At 42.4% G+C, this 15,824-nt stretch overlaps 1 protein-coding gene across 2 annotated transcripts in view; it reads right to left on the bottom strand.

Moving 5' to 3' along the window:
• The window catches only part of DPYD (dihydropyrimidine dehydrogenase), a 609,807-nt gene that overhangs the window by 395,027 nt on the left and 198,956 nt on the right, over positions 1-15,824 (bottom strand). For both annotated transcript variants that reach the window (XM_077332983.1, XM_077332982.1), the window contains exon 5: positions 2,851-3,012. In XM_077332983.1, coding sequence (XP_077189098.1) covers positions 2,851-3,012 — 162 coding nt within the window. The remainder of the gene's footprint in view (positions 1-2,850; positions 3,013-15,824) is intronic.

Genomic DNA, 15,824 nt, shown 5'->3' on the forward strand with positions numbered 1-15,824 from the left:
AGAGGAGGAAAAGAGATGAAGCATCTGTCTCTATTGACTTGCTCTGTAAGGTGGCTCTGTGGCCGAGAGCCGAGGACCGCCACTGCCAGCCACGTTTCTTGGGAGTGGGTGCATCGGTGATGGGCAGCCGGAGGGCCGAGGGGTGCCAGGAAGCCAGGAAAGAGGCGAGTTGGCCAAGCACAACCCTCAGCACCCAGGAGCTGTGTGGTGGCAAGGCTGGGCAAGTGGCCCCATGCGGCTGGGGAGGCGGGTGATCTAAGGGCTGTCCCAATCTGGAGGCCATCCCAATCTGGATTGGCCCGCTGGCTGTGGTTTCCTAGGGCCGGACAGACCCGGACAGGAGACTCGAGACCCAGACAGCGCCGCCCAGATGACCCTTTTAAAAATATACAAAGGAACTATGGTAAGGATTAATCACAACATTTATACCATCTTGGCTTTACATGGCACAGACTTTTGTGCTTTTTGGCGTGGGGAGGTTGTACCAGCATGAACAATCACTGCGGGCTTCCCAAAGTCACCGTCGGCACCGTTGATCACCTTAATTCTGTATTGACTCCCCACGAAACTTTCCTTGATTGCTGAGGCTGACTGATTTTTTAACAAAAACTGGTTCCTGAATTGAGCAAAGGAAACATCTGCCAGAAAATGCCTCAGGAGAACTAGGGCGTATATTAGATCAGGCTTTCTGAATTGATGGCCCTGGGAGGGTTTCCCAATTAATTAATTTTGTATATATTTTTAACATTTGTTGAACATTTATTGGTGATGTGACCGTATTTGGTTATCTTGACCTGCCCCCCCCCAAAATGGCCAATGATGGGCCTGTAAGGGGTGAGAAGGGGAGGGGCATGCACACATCAATGTTTCTCCACAATCGTGCCACTTCTGGGGTTTCTCAAAGACTCAAGAATGTTTCAGGGGTTTCCCAACATTAAAAAGGTTGAGAAAGGCTGCATCAGTTCCATGAATTCAGTTACGCAGGAGAAAGCTAACTGGCCATTTAGACACAAAATGTGTCTAAAGCTTGCCAAGGTAACAAAATGTTGTTTTCCTCATCTATTCTTCATACTGCAATCCCAAGAGCAATACAAAAACAGATGTGCAGATTAAATAATTTTAAGCTGTCAAGTATTTTAAAAACATTTGCAAGTGGTGTTTTCAGAAGTCAATATGATTGTTATATCAGTTAAAGGGAGCTGAAGCCAAGCATTGTATACTAAATGGATATGCATAAAAGCCCTAAAGCAGCCTTTCTCAACCTTTTGACCATGGAGACACACCTGAATTGTTTTACAGGCTTTGAATCATACTAGAAATTATGCCCATGCCTTCCTGTCCTGCCCCTACAAAAACGTCATCCAGAAGTGATATTACCCAGATAGAACCATTTCTTCATTAACAAGATTTCTGCCACAGATGAGGTCCAACAGACTAGGAAACCTGGAATCATCAGTCCATGTGAAAGCAATCAATAAGTAGCTTTAATACAAGCTACTTGTAAATACAAGCTTTTTTAGAGTCACAAAAGGCCCCTCATTCTACCACCCAGGGCCTGGAGCTCGATAGAGGCCTTCTGCGGGCTAGTGCTTAGCTGCAAGTGGACATTAGGTCACAGAAGGTCCCTCTCTTTGCCATCTAGGGCCTGGGTCTAGGGCCCGCCATCTAAGGCCACCCCTACTTTAAAAACAAAAAAATACCCTCAACCCCAATGAAGAACTTACATTGCTTGGCTCTAGCTGCCACCAATAACACAGGTCTATGAAGTGGTAGGAGCCTCAACAGAGGTTTGACTGACTGAGGCCACTCCCCTCCCCATCCCCTCCAGACCCATCATGGACAACTTTGAGAGGTGGCGGGTTGGCCAATCCATATAGAGGGTCTTTAAAAATAATAATATATATCTTTTAAAAATCCCAGCACATCACAGTGCACCTTAGGTGCACCGATGGCACACCGATCTAATGCAGTATACTGGTTTAGAATCCCTGCTCTAAAGGCTAGAGAGTAAAGCTCTGCAAACAGGGAACACATTTTAGGGAGGCTTCCAGTCTCAGAAGCAAAATGCTATCCATTTCCTTAGCTTGTCTGAGCTCCTTTCCAATAAAGCCCTACGGCATCTCCTCATCACCGTAATTAGCGGCAGCCATGTCCTGGTTCACCCTACCTACATCGACATGGATTGGTTGGGAGTTTGCAAAGAATATTAAGAGATGTTCTGACTATGCGGTTTTGGAATGTTCCCCATATGTGGTGAGAAAGGTTTGTGACGTGATTAGTTTGCCTTTTCTGAAGTCAGCCAAACTCAGGAAGCACAAATAGCTGCATTCTTAAAGACCATCACCTAGGGCCCATTTCACAACTTCAGATGAATTACAAACAGCATAAAGAGTTTCTTTCTTTTTTTGGCGCGGGGGGGAGATAAACAAATGTGACTATTGTGGGTTTATTTAGCTGTTCAAGAACAGGTAATCTCCCAGTGGACACACAAAGTTTTAGACTTGCCCAAAAACTCAACCCAACCTTAATTTAAACAAGAATCATGTGTTAAAATTCTGTACTCATGCAGTGTTAGAATACTCCCAAGACAGCTAGCTTGTGCCTTAGATATATATCTAACATATATCTCATACTTGCATGTTACTGCATTGATTATATACAACTATCTCTTATAATCAAATGTAAGTCTTGAGTGAAACTCGCCATATGCTTATGCTTTCAATATTTCATCATATTTGACTTAATCAGATTGTCAATATGAAAAATAATATATTTTTAAAAGGTTTCTGCAGGCATGGCTTACCAGCCCACCCACCCACCCACCTCATCCATCTATTCATTTTCACTTACCTCTGTAGCAAATTGCTGCAGTCCACCAATATTAATTGGTCCCTCTTCGGTGGCATATAAATTGCATCCACCCACGCAAAGATCTGAGGTTGGACACACCATCCCACACGTCAGTCCAAGTGGGTTGTCAGAAAATATCATCTTGGCAGCTCCATAATAGTTCTGCATGAACAGAAAAACATCAGCACCATCTAAGAAAGAACACAGGGACACAAAGAAGTTGCTCTCGATTTGTGCCTCACTGTTTCACGCGTAGTTTCATTGATAGTTGCAATGTTGTTGGTGTTTTTACAGTACCGATGGGAGTCAGTATGAAAAGTAGCTACACATGACCCAGCCCTAAAATATTTTAAATCAAGTTTCAATCCCGTCTGCCTTGTTTTAAATACTGAAATGTTTTGATAAGCTTAGGTGGATATAAGGACCGTCTTTCTTTTTTCATAATCAAATGGTCTCACTGTTAAAGTAATATTATATCTGTGCATTTCCTGTAATGGCACCCCCCACTCCTAAGCCAATTACATAGCTGAACACAAGATAATGTAATTTCGCTCCCAATTTTCTTCTCATTCTAGATCATCCATCAAGACAATTCCTATCAATCATTATTACTGGAAATGTATCCACAAACTCTACCAGTGATCCTCAGTAAAATAAATTTACTAATGCACAGAACATTCAAACACAATGCTGATATGCTACTGAAAATATTACCTATGCCAGCTGATCTCCATGGGACTTTGTACAAGGCACACCAGAAATGCCAAATGTCCCCCATTCGCCTTCATTACAGGAAAACTCTGTTCATCAAATACAATCCATTATAATATCACAAAATTAAATTAAAGTTTTAAAAGTGCTCTTTTTATTCACTGATCAATCCATTCTGGAATGAGCCAGAGATGAATAGAGAGAGACTCCTAGATTATATTGGCTGTGCTATCTAGTGACTTGTTCTGAATTCAACCAAATTTCAAATAGAAAAGCATCACTTTTGTAGGCCATACAGAACTTATTAATTTCGTCAGGGCCTGGGTCTCAGTTTGCAGCTCATTCTACCAGGTTGGGGCTATAGTCAAGTAGGCCCTGGCCCTGGTCAAGGCCAGATGTGCTTTTTTCAGGCCAGGAACCACCAACATATTAGCATTTTGCGATTTCCATGTCCTTCTGGGAGCATACTGGGAGAGACAGCCCCTTAGGTAAACATGGCCCAGACTATTTATAGCCTTGAAGGGTAAGACCAAAACCTTAAACCTGATCTGGAATTCAACTGGCAATCAATGCAGCTGTTGGATGGTAGGTTGTATATGAACCCTCCACAGTACTCTAGTAAGGATTCGGGTGGCTGCATTATGTACCAGCTGTAAGCTCCAAGTCAGGGCTAAGGGTAGACCCGCATAGAAAAAGTGACAGTAATTTAGCCTGGAGGTACTCGTTGCATGGATAGCTGTGGCTAGGTTTTCCAAGGTCAAGTAGAGTGCTATTATCTTCACCTGGCACAGATGGAAAAATTCCTGGCATGATCTGAGCTTGACCTTGGAGGAACGAGACCGTCCCTTGTAAAATTAATCCCTGTATCCTCATGGTGATGAGGTGGCAAGCTAATAGTTCATGATCGACTAAGTCAAGCACTGCCATGAAGTCTAACAACATGAGCAGCGTTGACCCGCCAATCCAGCAGCCTCTGGAGGTTGTCCGCCAGGGTGAGTAATACCATTTCCACTCCATGGTTGTGTCAGAAACCAAACATGGAATGGGTCCAGAACTTAATCCAATCCAAATTTTACTCAGGAATCCTTTTGTAAATGGCACTGTCAAAAAGAATGCACAAGTATAGCTGTCTGTCTATGTTTATATACCGCCATCCCTTTCAGCTCATGGTGGTTTACATTGTAAACAGAGAAATGGCAATACAATACAGTTCTTGGCATAATACATAAGCATTCATGAACCTACAACATATATATAATTTACAACTTATAACTGTTTTGACATTAAACACATAACGTTGCTGATTCTGCATCTGTGCAACGTTTGACTGTGGTAACTGAAGTTTATCACACTTTGGGGGTGTTTTTCAAACAACCTAAATGTTTTTTGACATACACAAAGAATCTTAACAGGATTACGAGGCCAAAATTCCCTCTACAGAAACAGTACTAGTTTTCCCTTAGCAAGGCTTATTACTATGTTTACGAATTTCCCCCACTCTGGCTTCAAATATTCTGTTTATGGAGGTCCCTCTGCCTCAGGGCCAGAATTTCAGGAAGAATCTGGGGATAAGGTGAGAAGAGAAGAAGGCTGACTCATTTGCATTTGCATTAAGATAAACATGTAATTTCCTATCTCATTTCTGAATGCCTTTCCTAAAAATCAATACTGAACACAGAACTGATTGCCATGTAATCTCCCCCTAAGAAGATTCTCCAGTCTGATTTTCCCTTCACATATCTGAAGACATGGCTCTTGAAAATTCATCTGTAACCACTATGCCACAATTCCCAAAGGTCAGTCCTCTCCCACACTCAACGAACACTCCAAACCACACGTTCTTGAAACACCCATGCCCTCATTTGTCTCCTCTTTCCACTACCACGTTCTAGCTCCTAGTATATATGTGTGTGTGTGTATGTATGTATGTATGTATTTATGAGTGTATGTATATATATATATACATACACATACATGTATATATGTGTATGTATATATATATGTGTGCGTGTGTCTATATATATATATATATAGAGAGAGAGAGAGAGCCTCTTGTGGCGCAGAGTGGTAAGGCAGCAGACATGCAGTCTGAAGCTCTGCCCATGAGGCTGGGAGTTCAATATCAGCAGCTGGCTCAAGGTTGACTCAGCCTTCCATCCTTCCGAGGTCGGTAAAATGAGTACCCAGCTTGCTGGGGGGTAAACGGTAATGACTGGGGAAGGCACTGGCAAACCACCCCGTACTGAGTCTGCCATGAAAACGCTAGTGTAGCGATCCCCAAACTGTGGGCTGCGGACCACATGTGGTCCTTCGACTAATTGGAGGTGGGCCCCGAAGGATGCCTTCTCCCCCCCCCGGCCCTTTACTTCACCCCCCCGGGCCCTTTACAACACTTCGGGGGTCATTGTCTCCCATCACTCCCAGACGGGACTATCTTGTTGCAGAGAAACAAGCTCAGAGTTCCCATTGATTTGTCATTGTCATGAGTTAAAATTTCCATGAAAATAAAATGTTCCTTACGTTCATTGTTGTGGCGTGTCTGTATCTTATTTTGAAGGGATGTTTAAACATTACCATAGCGATCAGAGAGCGTTAGGGCAGTGGTTGAGAGTAGAGGAGTAAACTACCCCCCCACCAGGCCTCAGTAAAAGGCGGTGAGTGGTCCCCGGTGATAAAAAGTGGTCCCCGGTGACACCCTGCGCTAGAAGGTGTCACCCCAAGGGTCAGACATGACCCAGTGCTTACACAGGGGATAACATTGCCATCTTTAACCGCTCCTGGCAGAGCGGAAGAAATAAAACAGTAAGGGCCCCGAGGGCAGGCCCTGTCCGGGATGAGGAAGGGTGGCGATAGGCCCCTTCCCCTGGACTGACAAGCAGAGGGCCCAATCGGGAGGCCGTAGCGCCTCCCGATTGGGCCCTCTGCTTGTCAGTCCAGCCCCAAACTGCCAATCAGCAGCTGCGCACAGCGCGGCTGCACAGCGCGGCTGCACAGCGCGGCTGCTGATTGGCTGTTTTCCCAGACTACAACCAATTGGGAGGCGCGAAGCACCTCCCAACCCACCCTACCCCCCACCAGAGCTTACCTTCGCTCCAGCGGCCATTGCTCTGCTGGCCGCCGAGAGCGAAGGTATGCTCTCTGGTCCCCGCCTTCTAACCGGCAACGGCTCCCCAGACCCCGGGGAGGCTGCTGGCCGGCTCGCTGAGCTGCCCAGCGCCTTCCCCGGGGCCTGGGAACCGTTTTGAAGATCGGGGGGAAGGAAAAAAGCTCACCAGGCCCCAGGGAAGGCGATCCCCGGGGCCTGGGGAGGCTTTTTTCAAGAATGGGGGGGAAGGAAAAAAGCCCCCCAGGCCCCAGGGAAGGTGATCCAAGGTTTGATTCCTTGCTTGTCTACATGTAGCGAGCTGGAGACCTTGGACTAGTCATAGTTCTCACAGAGCAGCCCTATCAGAGCTCTCTCAGATTCACCTACCTCATAGAGTGCCTGTTTTGGGGAGAGGAAGGGAAAGTGATTGTACACCACTTAGAGACTCTTTTGGGTAGTGAAGTGAGGTATAAAAAACCATCTCTTATCTTCTTCTATGTTTTCTAGACTTACAATTTTCATGTGACATCTGAACCAAGCTGCTCTGCTGACAATAAATAAATAAATTTGCAGGTATCCCTCTTCAAATTGGCAGGGGATGTTAATTATCAAGCCTCTAGGAAGTGGTGTGTTTTGCTAATGGCATTCCTTCATTAGTCATGATACACTAGCACATACTTCATGGTTAATACAAGAATGTTACTTGAGTAACAAGAAGTTAGCAGTCAATGGATCAACTATGAAAAACAAGTATACTTGTAATCATTACAACTTTCTTATGGATTTTTTTAACTAGCCACTTCATAACTACCCAAAGAAGTCACGGCTTCCATCCACAGGAAGCTAAATGATCCTAGATGCAAAGGAATGAATTTCCACATTTAACTCCATTTTTAATTCAAGCTTTCCTAATATGCACTTGTGCTCATTTCATCCATTGGTTAATTTTTTTGTTTGTTTGTTTGAGGAGAAACATGCTGTCTCAACAGTGCTGTAAATTTGATTCTGATTAGAACACATATTGGGAGCAGTAAATGCAAGTCCTACTTCAGTCTAAGCTAGGGATTCCTAATCAGGGTTTCAGGGAACCCTGAGGTTACACAAGAGCTCCCCAGGGGTTAACACAGCCTTTCCTAGAAATTCAGTTGGTTACTGACAACAGTAGACCTTACTGGAGCCCACTTCCCCTGTTGCTCTATAGGCCTAGTCTCTTTCTCCACAATGGAAATGGGAAATGATCAACTGACGGATTGGCTGGCTCCCCCATCTTACTTTCACGCCCACATCTCTAAGGAGGCATGTGTACGTCAACACTTCCCAGGTTCCTTAAGCCTGAAAAACTTTTCAGGGGTTCCTCCATGGTCAAAAGGTTTTAAAAGGCTAGACTAAGCCTACAGTCTTAGATTGGATAACTTTACACAGGATTGCAATATAAGTATGTGAATCAAGAGTAAAAAGTTTAAAAGGGTACTGTGACAAAACAAAACAAAAGCTGATATCACAGAGCTGGACAGGCCTGCAGCATGTCAGTATCATAAGGTGACAGATAAGGTAGGAAAAAAATGCAAAGTGTTTGTTGGATACATAAAATAGTTCTGGATGAATACATCACCCATTTAATGAAAGCATTGTGGATTCCAGGAAGCCTGACTATATTTTTGAAATAATATTCCAAATTGACAGAACAGCAGAAATTTGCTACCAAGGAATTTCAGTAGCAGCTGTACTCACAGCTGGCCAGCGACAGGAGGAAGGGAAACTGCCAGAAATACATAAGCTGCATCATCCATATGTTTCGCGCATCACTTAACGTGTTTCAGGCAATCGTCAAGTGAATTTTAGGACAGAAAACTGGCACTGGCTTGCATAATGTTGCAAGAAAAGATGAGCTTTAGCATGAAAACATGTATCAGATGGGGAGATTTTGGACTCAGTAACCACACACGTAGCAGTGGAAACAAAGTAGGGGAATGATGAGGGTGAGCATGGAGAAGACTTTGTCCATTATTCTGGTGGCCTTTTTTTTTTGTTTTTACATTCGCTCCCCAGCCAACTTAGGGACTAATCAATAAAATAAACACCGGCATTTCAAAGGAAACACAGCAGGAAGATGTTAGCATCACTTATTTCTCCAAATATGAAAGCCTCTTCATACAAACCTAAATGCTTTTACACTAAGGCTGAAATCTCAAGAAGTGCCAGATCAGTGCGTACAAATCACAAGCAATTTTAATTAATTGCAGATTCCCCTTTAAACTCCAATTGCAACACATGCAACAGGTGACTATTTGCTCTTGGGCACTCTCCCTCTAAAACACAATTAACTATATAATATTTAGAAAAGACTCTTTTTTTGCATACTAACATTTTTGCACAGCATCTTAATTAGAAGGCTTCCATTATGTAAATTCAGATGCTGATTGTTTTCCTCTTGTGCTGGATTATTATTATTGTGATTAAATTTATGCTAAAATGCATTATTCATTGAATTTGAAGCCATTATGTACATGTTATATAGACTGTTGCAACTACTTTGAGATATGCATCATGCACTACTATGCTATTAAAGAGTAGCACAGTAAAGTAATGAATGAATTAAAGCAGATAGCTACAATCCATCTTCCTAATTCTGCATGGGCTCGTGGCTCGTGGCGTGTGTGTTTGTGAATATATATATATATGTATATATAGATTTATATTTGTTTTCATATTTTTAATTATTTCAGTGCTCACTAAAAACACCAATGTTAATTAATTGACCAAACATGAATAATTATTTAATAGTTATGCTAATGGCATTAGCATGAAATCTGCCACATGCTCCTGTACCAGCTTGCTAGATCTGATGGCAACAATCATTTTCACAAAAATTAAAAATGAAATGCAGGACAACTGTACATCTCTTGTCCAATATAAGGGAGCATACGGATAAAATATAAAATTTGTCACCATTATCATGTTGCCTGAAATAAAAGAGGAATATAAAGGAAAATGGAGAAAATACTGAGCATTCAGAAATAAGGAAGGATCTTAATTAGAGACTAATGGAGACTAATAGACTAATTAGTGGTCTCTAACAGTGAGTTCTAGATAAGCATTAAAAACAATATTGTAAGGATATTGTAGATAAGCATTATTTTTTCCATCACTAACAATTTAACAGTAAATGTTGGTAAACCTATGTTCATTTAATTTACCAAAAAGATGGTGAGATATTGGCTGTATTGTAACTCTGTATGCAAGAGGATCTGGGAGAGAAAGAGTTAAGAGAATTCTCTCACTCTAGTATACTTGGTAGTTGACCCCACATTCTCATCAGTTATATGTTTAGCCTCTTTGATCTTAAACAGGACCTCTTTCCTTCTCTCTTTTATTTATTTATTTGATTTATTGCCCCCCCAATCCCATACATACAGCCTCTTGTGGCGCAGAGTGGTAAGGCAGCAGACATGCAGTCTGAAGCTCTGCCCATGAGGCTGGGAGTTCAAGCCCAGCAGCCGGCTCAAGGTTGACTCAGCCTTCCATCCTTCCGAGGTCGGTAAAATGAGTACCCAGCTTGCTGGGGGATAAACGGTAATGACTGGGGAAGGCACTGGCAAACCACCCCGTATTGAGTCTGCCATGAACACGGTACAGGGCGTCACCCCAAGAGTCAGACATGACTCGGTGCTTGCACAGGGGATACCTTTACCTTTTTTCATCCCATACAATGACTCGTGGCGGGTTACATGGACTTGTAGCTGTAACGTTAACCTTTTTGAACTTATCTCTTCAAAAGTTAAATGTATCCATATGAATATATAATGTAAAATGTGCTTCTGTTTTTGCAAGTAAAATGTCTTTCTTTTTGTTTCCATTGGAGTAAGATCTTCTTTGTAATTGGACCCAATGCAATTTCTCACTATGCCTCATTCCACCTCTGCTTCTCAGTCTTCTTTGTACCTAGTCTGCAAACTGGTGTAAGGAGTACTTAATAATCTACAGAATATTGGTATGGGCTTGCCTTTCCAGTTGTACCAGCTGTATAATTTCTGAAGGGTTATTTGCATGTCTGCAAAGACAAAGCTTATCCAAGGATAATAATGAAGTTCTGGGAAAGAAATCCTTAGTCTATTAAGTTAGATTAATTAGGGTGAAAACAATTTGGGGGAAGAAAAGCTACCCCTTCAAAATGTTTGTTATTAAATATAAAGTCAATGTGGTATAATAAAATACTATGAAAGTACATGTCAAAAATGCAATTCCACAATATACTGGTCACCACATAAAGCAAATGAACAGAGCTTTGTTAAAATAGGTTTGGTTTTGTTTAATGTAGGACATTAGAGTCAGGTCTGGTAAAGCAAAGCTGAAGATGTAGATAGGAGAGAGCTGTACTTCTCCACATTGTTTGAGAAGCATTTATGTACCTGCAGGTTTTGCTTCTTCAATCTCAAGGCCTTGCTGATCAACCTAGTTATAGTCAGCAAGAAATTGTCACCTAGTTCAAGGATAATGTGAACCAAGCTGTCTTTACACAGCTTGGCAGCATTATCAGAATCATCTGTAACAGTGGTACCTTTACACCGGCTCACATTGTTTTGTTTAGAGTACATTGTCAATAAGAACATGAAACTGTTCAGAATTCTCTGCCAATATTAGCCAGTAAGATGCAGACAAGTAGGATGATCACCAGCATCTGATCATCAAAGGTCTGAATGTGCAGATCCCACATAGCTGTCATGGCAAACATGCCAAGAAAAAAATCCTCCCTACTCCATGGGTTTGAATAGCCATGTCTACATCAACACTCTGAAAGGGAGGGACACTGGGAAGGATTTGAACTGTCCCAAAACGGATGTGTCACAGTTCAACATCTTACTGGCTACATTTGTTTGTTTGTTTATTTTATTACATTTATATATTGTCCTTCGCAAAGGATCAGGGTGGTTCACATGAAACAGAAATGATAACAATAATACGGTGATAATGGCAAGCAATATAATAGAACAGCAGAATAATATGGAGAACATTACAATAATGCATACTGATAGCGTTAATTATTGTGGGTCAGTTAACTAGAAACAACTTGGGATGAGTTTTGATTTTTGAAGATATTTGAAACTTTCACAATCTGTCGCTTATTTGTCACACTGGAGATACCGCAAATGAAGATGATGATTGTTGTTGTTGTTATTGTTATTAATTCGATTTGTACGACCGCCACTCTTGGAAACCGGCTAGCGGCGGTTCACAATGTTTCAATACAAATCAGCGCATTAAAACCATTAAAATCCCCATTAAAACCCCATAAACAATAAATCAGTCACAAAGATGTGGATTTTGTTAAATCATCAACTCTAGAAAATGCTACCAGTAGCAGTTTTTGAAGCAGATGTTTTTATTTCCATAACTTTATTCTTTAGTGCCATATAATAAAAATGTTTTATTGAATTAAAAGCTTGACTAAATTCCTACTTGATAATTTCAGTGCTTCCTTTCTTGAATGTCTCTACATTGTAGCAGGTAACACTAACTTGTGATCATGCCAATACAAGAGACAAGCCAGCCAGTTAAAACACAGAGACCATGACATACTCAACCAGAAGTTTCAAACACATTGCCAGATCTCTCTGTGTGCAAGGACACTGGTTATCTTTGAAGTTCAACATCATCCCTTCTGGAGGAAAACAGGTATTTTTGTCTCTGTCTAAAGAAAAATTAAGCAAACAAAACACTGAAGTCCTTCCTACCACATCTGTTGCTGAATTTCTCTAATTATTAGAAGTTCTTGAAGGTAAGCCAATATTTATTTATTTATTTATTCATTCATTCTTTTATTTGTCTGTTTATACTGTTCTCGCTGGGACTCAAAGCAGATTACAAAATATGATTTAAAAATCAATGAAATTATTTCAGATAAACAAAGCAATGTGAATTCAGGATTGAAGACCTGGAACTCAAGACATGCAAATAAAATCTGTCTAAAGCTAAAGTCTGGTACATACCACAAACGAGCTTTATGAAAGGTAAGGACACTAAACTGCAGGGAAAAGATGTGCATGGTAAATATTGCAATACATTATAATGTCCCTTAACAGAAGCAGTCTCCTAAGCTGATCCATTATACTGTAGTTCATTATAAGAACGGCCCCTTGAACATTTCTGTTTTACACATTCAGCAAAATGACAGATCTTTCTTGCACAGAAAATATAAGTACTGGACTGTTTGTAGGGTGGAACCTTCAGAAAGTTTTGCTCAAGTGAGAGCATTCCTATAGTTTGAAATAGTGGTTCTTATCCTTTCTTCCATGATTAGAGTGAGAAATCACCTGTCCTCTGTGCAAACCATATTAAAGGCTTACAGGGAATATTTTGGCAGGTAAATTTCAGAGCACGTAGCCTCTTCCCCACAATAGACTGTGAGAGGCTCTCTTGCAAGTTTTGCCCCTGTCCCTGATGTATTCTTTGTCCCTCATCGCTTTCTCTTCCACAACTTCTCTTTGCTCTGTTACGAGCACATGCCCACAGACACCTTTTCCACACCAGGAATCTGGGCTGATACAGGGCTCATCCAGTCGCAGGGCTACTTTCCACTTCCAGACGATGTTAGCACTGGTCCAAGGTGGTCCCAGGTGTGGCAGTACACAGGGCCGTGGGGCAAATGAGGGCCTGTGTTGCGCCAGGTCTGGGACTGCCCCGGACTGGTGCCAACATCATTCAGAAGTGAAAATTAACCCCACAATCAGACAAGCACTGCACCAGGCTGGATTCCTGGTATGGTAAAGGTTCCAGTCTCTCTCTTGGGTCATTTGGCCCTGGCTTTCTCCTCCTATACTTATGCCTGCAGTCTTCATTATTTGTTTCATTTGTACCCTGCCTTTCTCCCCAATGGGGACGCAAAGCAGCTTATATTTTCCTTTACTCCATTTTATTATCACAACCACCTTGTGAGGCAGAGAGCGAGTGACTGGTCCAAGGTTACCCAGTGAGCTTCCATGGCAAAGTGGGTCTCCATATCTTAGTCTGACACTCTTACTACTACCCCACACCATTAATGGAGAGGCTTCCTCACCACCAAAATAAGTTTGAATTAGCAGCTTGTTTATTTGTATTTTTTGATACATTATTAATAATTAAATACTTTTCTCTGACTTCTTGAAGAACTTGAGTAACAGCACTGAAAGAAAGGGATGTATTATCATCTCCATGTTTGAGATAAAAGCCTGATCCAATAACTTTATGGCTAAGCAGAAACATCATCTAGACAATATGTTCCAACTCAGGTTTCTCAAGATGGCACCCCAACAGCTATCTATGAAAGCTGCAGGTCAAAAAGCAGAACTCCTCCCAAGTTGTTTCTAGTTCACTGACCCACAGTAGTTAATGCAAGCTGACTTCTCCATGGAGGTATACCAAGGGCATTCATATCCAGGATCCCACACAACTGCTATCATCTTTATCAGCTTAGTTCCCTGTTGCTCAAATTCCTTTTTATATCTTGGTAAATCAAAGATAACTACTCTTCGAAGGCTAAACAAGATATGGAGTTGCACTGTTCAGAAACACAGCTGCTGTAGCCCCTTTCAAAGCCTGTCAGGACCTCACCTAATGAGATTAACGGAACATGAAGCAAGTAGAAGGAAACTGCGGCAGGCCCCATAGATGAATTGTGATTATTCATGATAGTCTGACATTCACCATTATTCATCAATAACAAATGGGCTTAGAACTATAACGTTTTGTAAATGTTTTTAATTAAACAGATGCCTGCTCATGCTTCGTTTATAAAATGCCTTCTCCTGGGCAATTCCACAGGATGGCTTGCATCGAGGTGGATAGGATGTTTTGTGGTTTGCTTTATCAAAATGTCAATAAGTCCCGCATTGGTAACCAAGAGAACAGAAGCTGGCCTTAAACAGACATCAATAATTGGTAGCAGACAGAGGTGGGTCTTCCCATGTATCACTTGGAAGCATTACATAATATGCATGTAAATGAGAATGTTTTTACTTGAGAAAACCTATTAAAAGATGTAGGATCAATACTGTTAGACCAGAAGAAATTACGTTTTCTATCAGGAAATGCTCATAGCATTTAGACTTTTCTCCTGTCCTGGTACCCTATTTATATTCCAACCAGAGACTTCCTGATATCGCAGCTTTCTTGAATGCATAACGTGACTGTAGGACTGCAGTTTGCATAATGAGAATGAAACCAAATGGCTCGCAAAACTGGCAGCTGAACCCTAAACACCTTGATGCATGGAAATAAATCCAGCTGAGTTCAATGGAACATACTTCCAAGAAAGTGTGTATCAGAATGACAAGCTGATTGGACATGACTATCCTAATGTGCTGTATTAGCAAAGGCCCCCAACAACCACTTAGGAGCAGCTTCTCTGTGATTTTGTTCTCACATTACTAATGGTAATGTTTAATCCACTACACTAGTGGTCCCCAACCTTTTTATCACCGGGGACCGGTTGACGCTTGACAATTTTACTGAGGTCCGGTAGTCTTTTGCCGTGAGACGTCACCGCCGCCTGAGCCCCTGCTCTACTTGCTTTCCCACCTGCTGGGGGGTGCTGCCAGCAGCAGCTGCACAGTGCCATGCTGAGGGGGAGCCCCAGCCATGGCGGCCACTGAGAGTACCGAAGGTGAGCCGGCGGCAGAGTGACAGGGCAGCCCCCAAGGCAGCAGCTGAGGAGGAGGACGAGGAGCAGCCATGGCCCGGTGCCAACTGATTCACGGACCGGTACTGGTCCCTGGACCGGGGGTTGGGGACCACTGCACTACACCTGCAGCTGGTTTCATAGTTCCTGTCCACCCAATTAGCTCCAAATCAGAAGTAGTAGTGCCGGCAAGACCTACCACATCAGCACAAACAGGATAACCACTGGTCCTCTATGAGTGCCCATTCCAAGTGTACATGTACCACCAAAGAGCTCAGAGACCGTGGGCCCCATATTCATATCCACCCTGTGAGGTGAGAGCCTGAGTTATAGTGACTGGTCCCTAGGTCACATTTCTTCCTTTCCTTTCCCTCAGTAAAGAGATCACACTGTATAAGCCACATGTCAGCAGCATCTTCCCAGCTTTCCAGGACCCATGGGGGGACCAGGCTCCTTGCACTTTGCTTCCACTAGTACCTCCTTTCTTGGCAGCCCTGGAGAGAGGATAATAACGATTACATCATT

This window comes from Paroedura picta, chromosome 4 (assembly GCF_049243985.1).
Source record: "Paroedura picta isolate Pp20150507F chromosome 4, Ppicta_v3.0, whole genome shotgun sequence".
NCBI lineage: Eukaryota > Metazoa > Chordata > Lepidosauria > Squamata > Gekkonidae > Paroedura > Paroedura picta.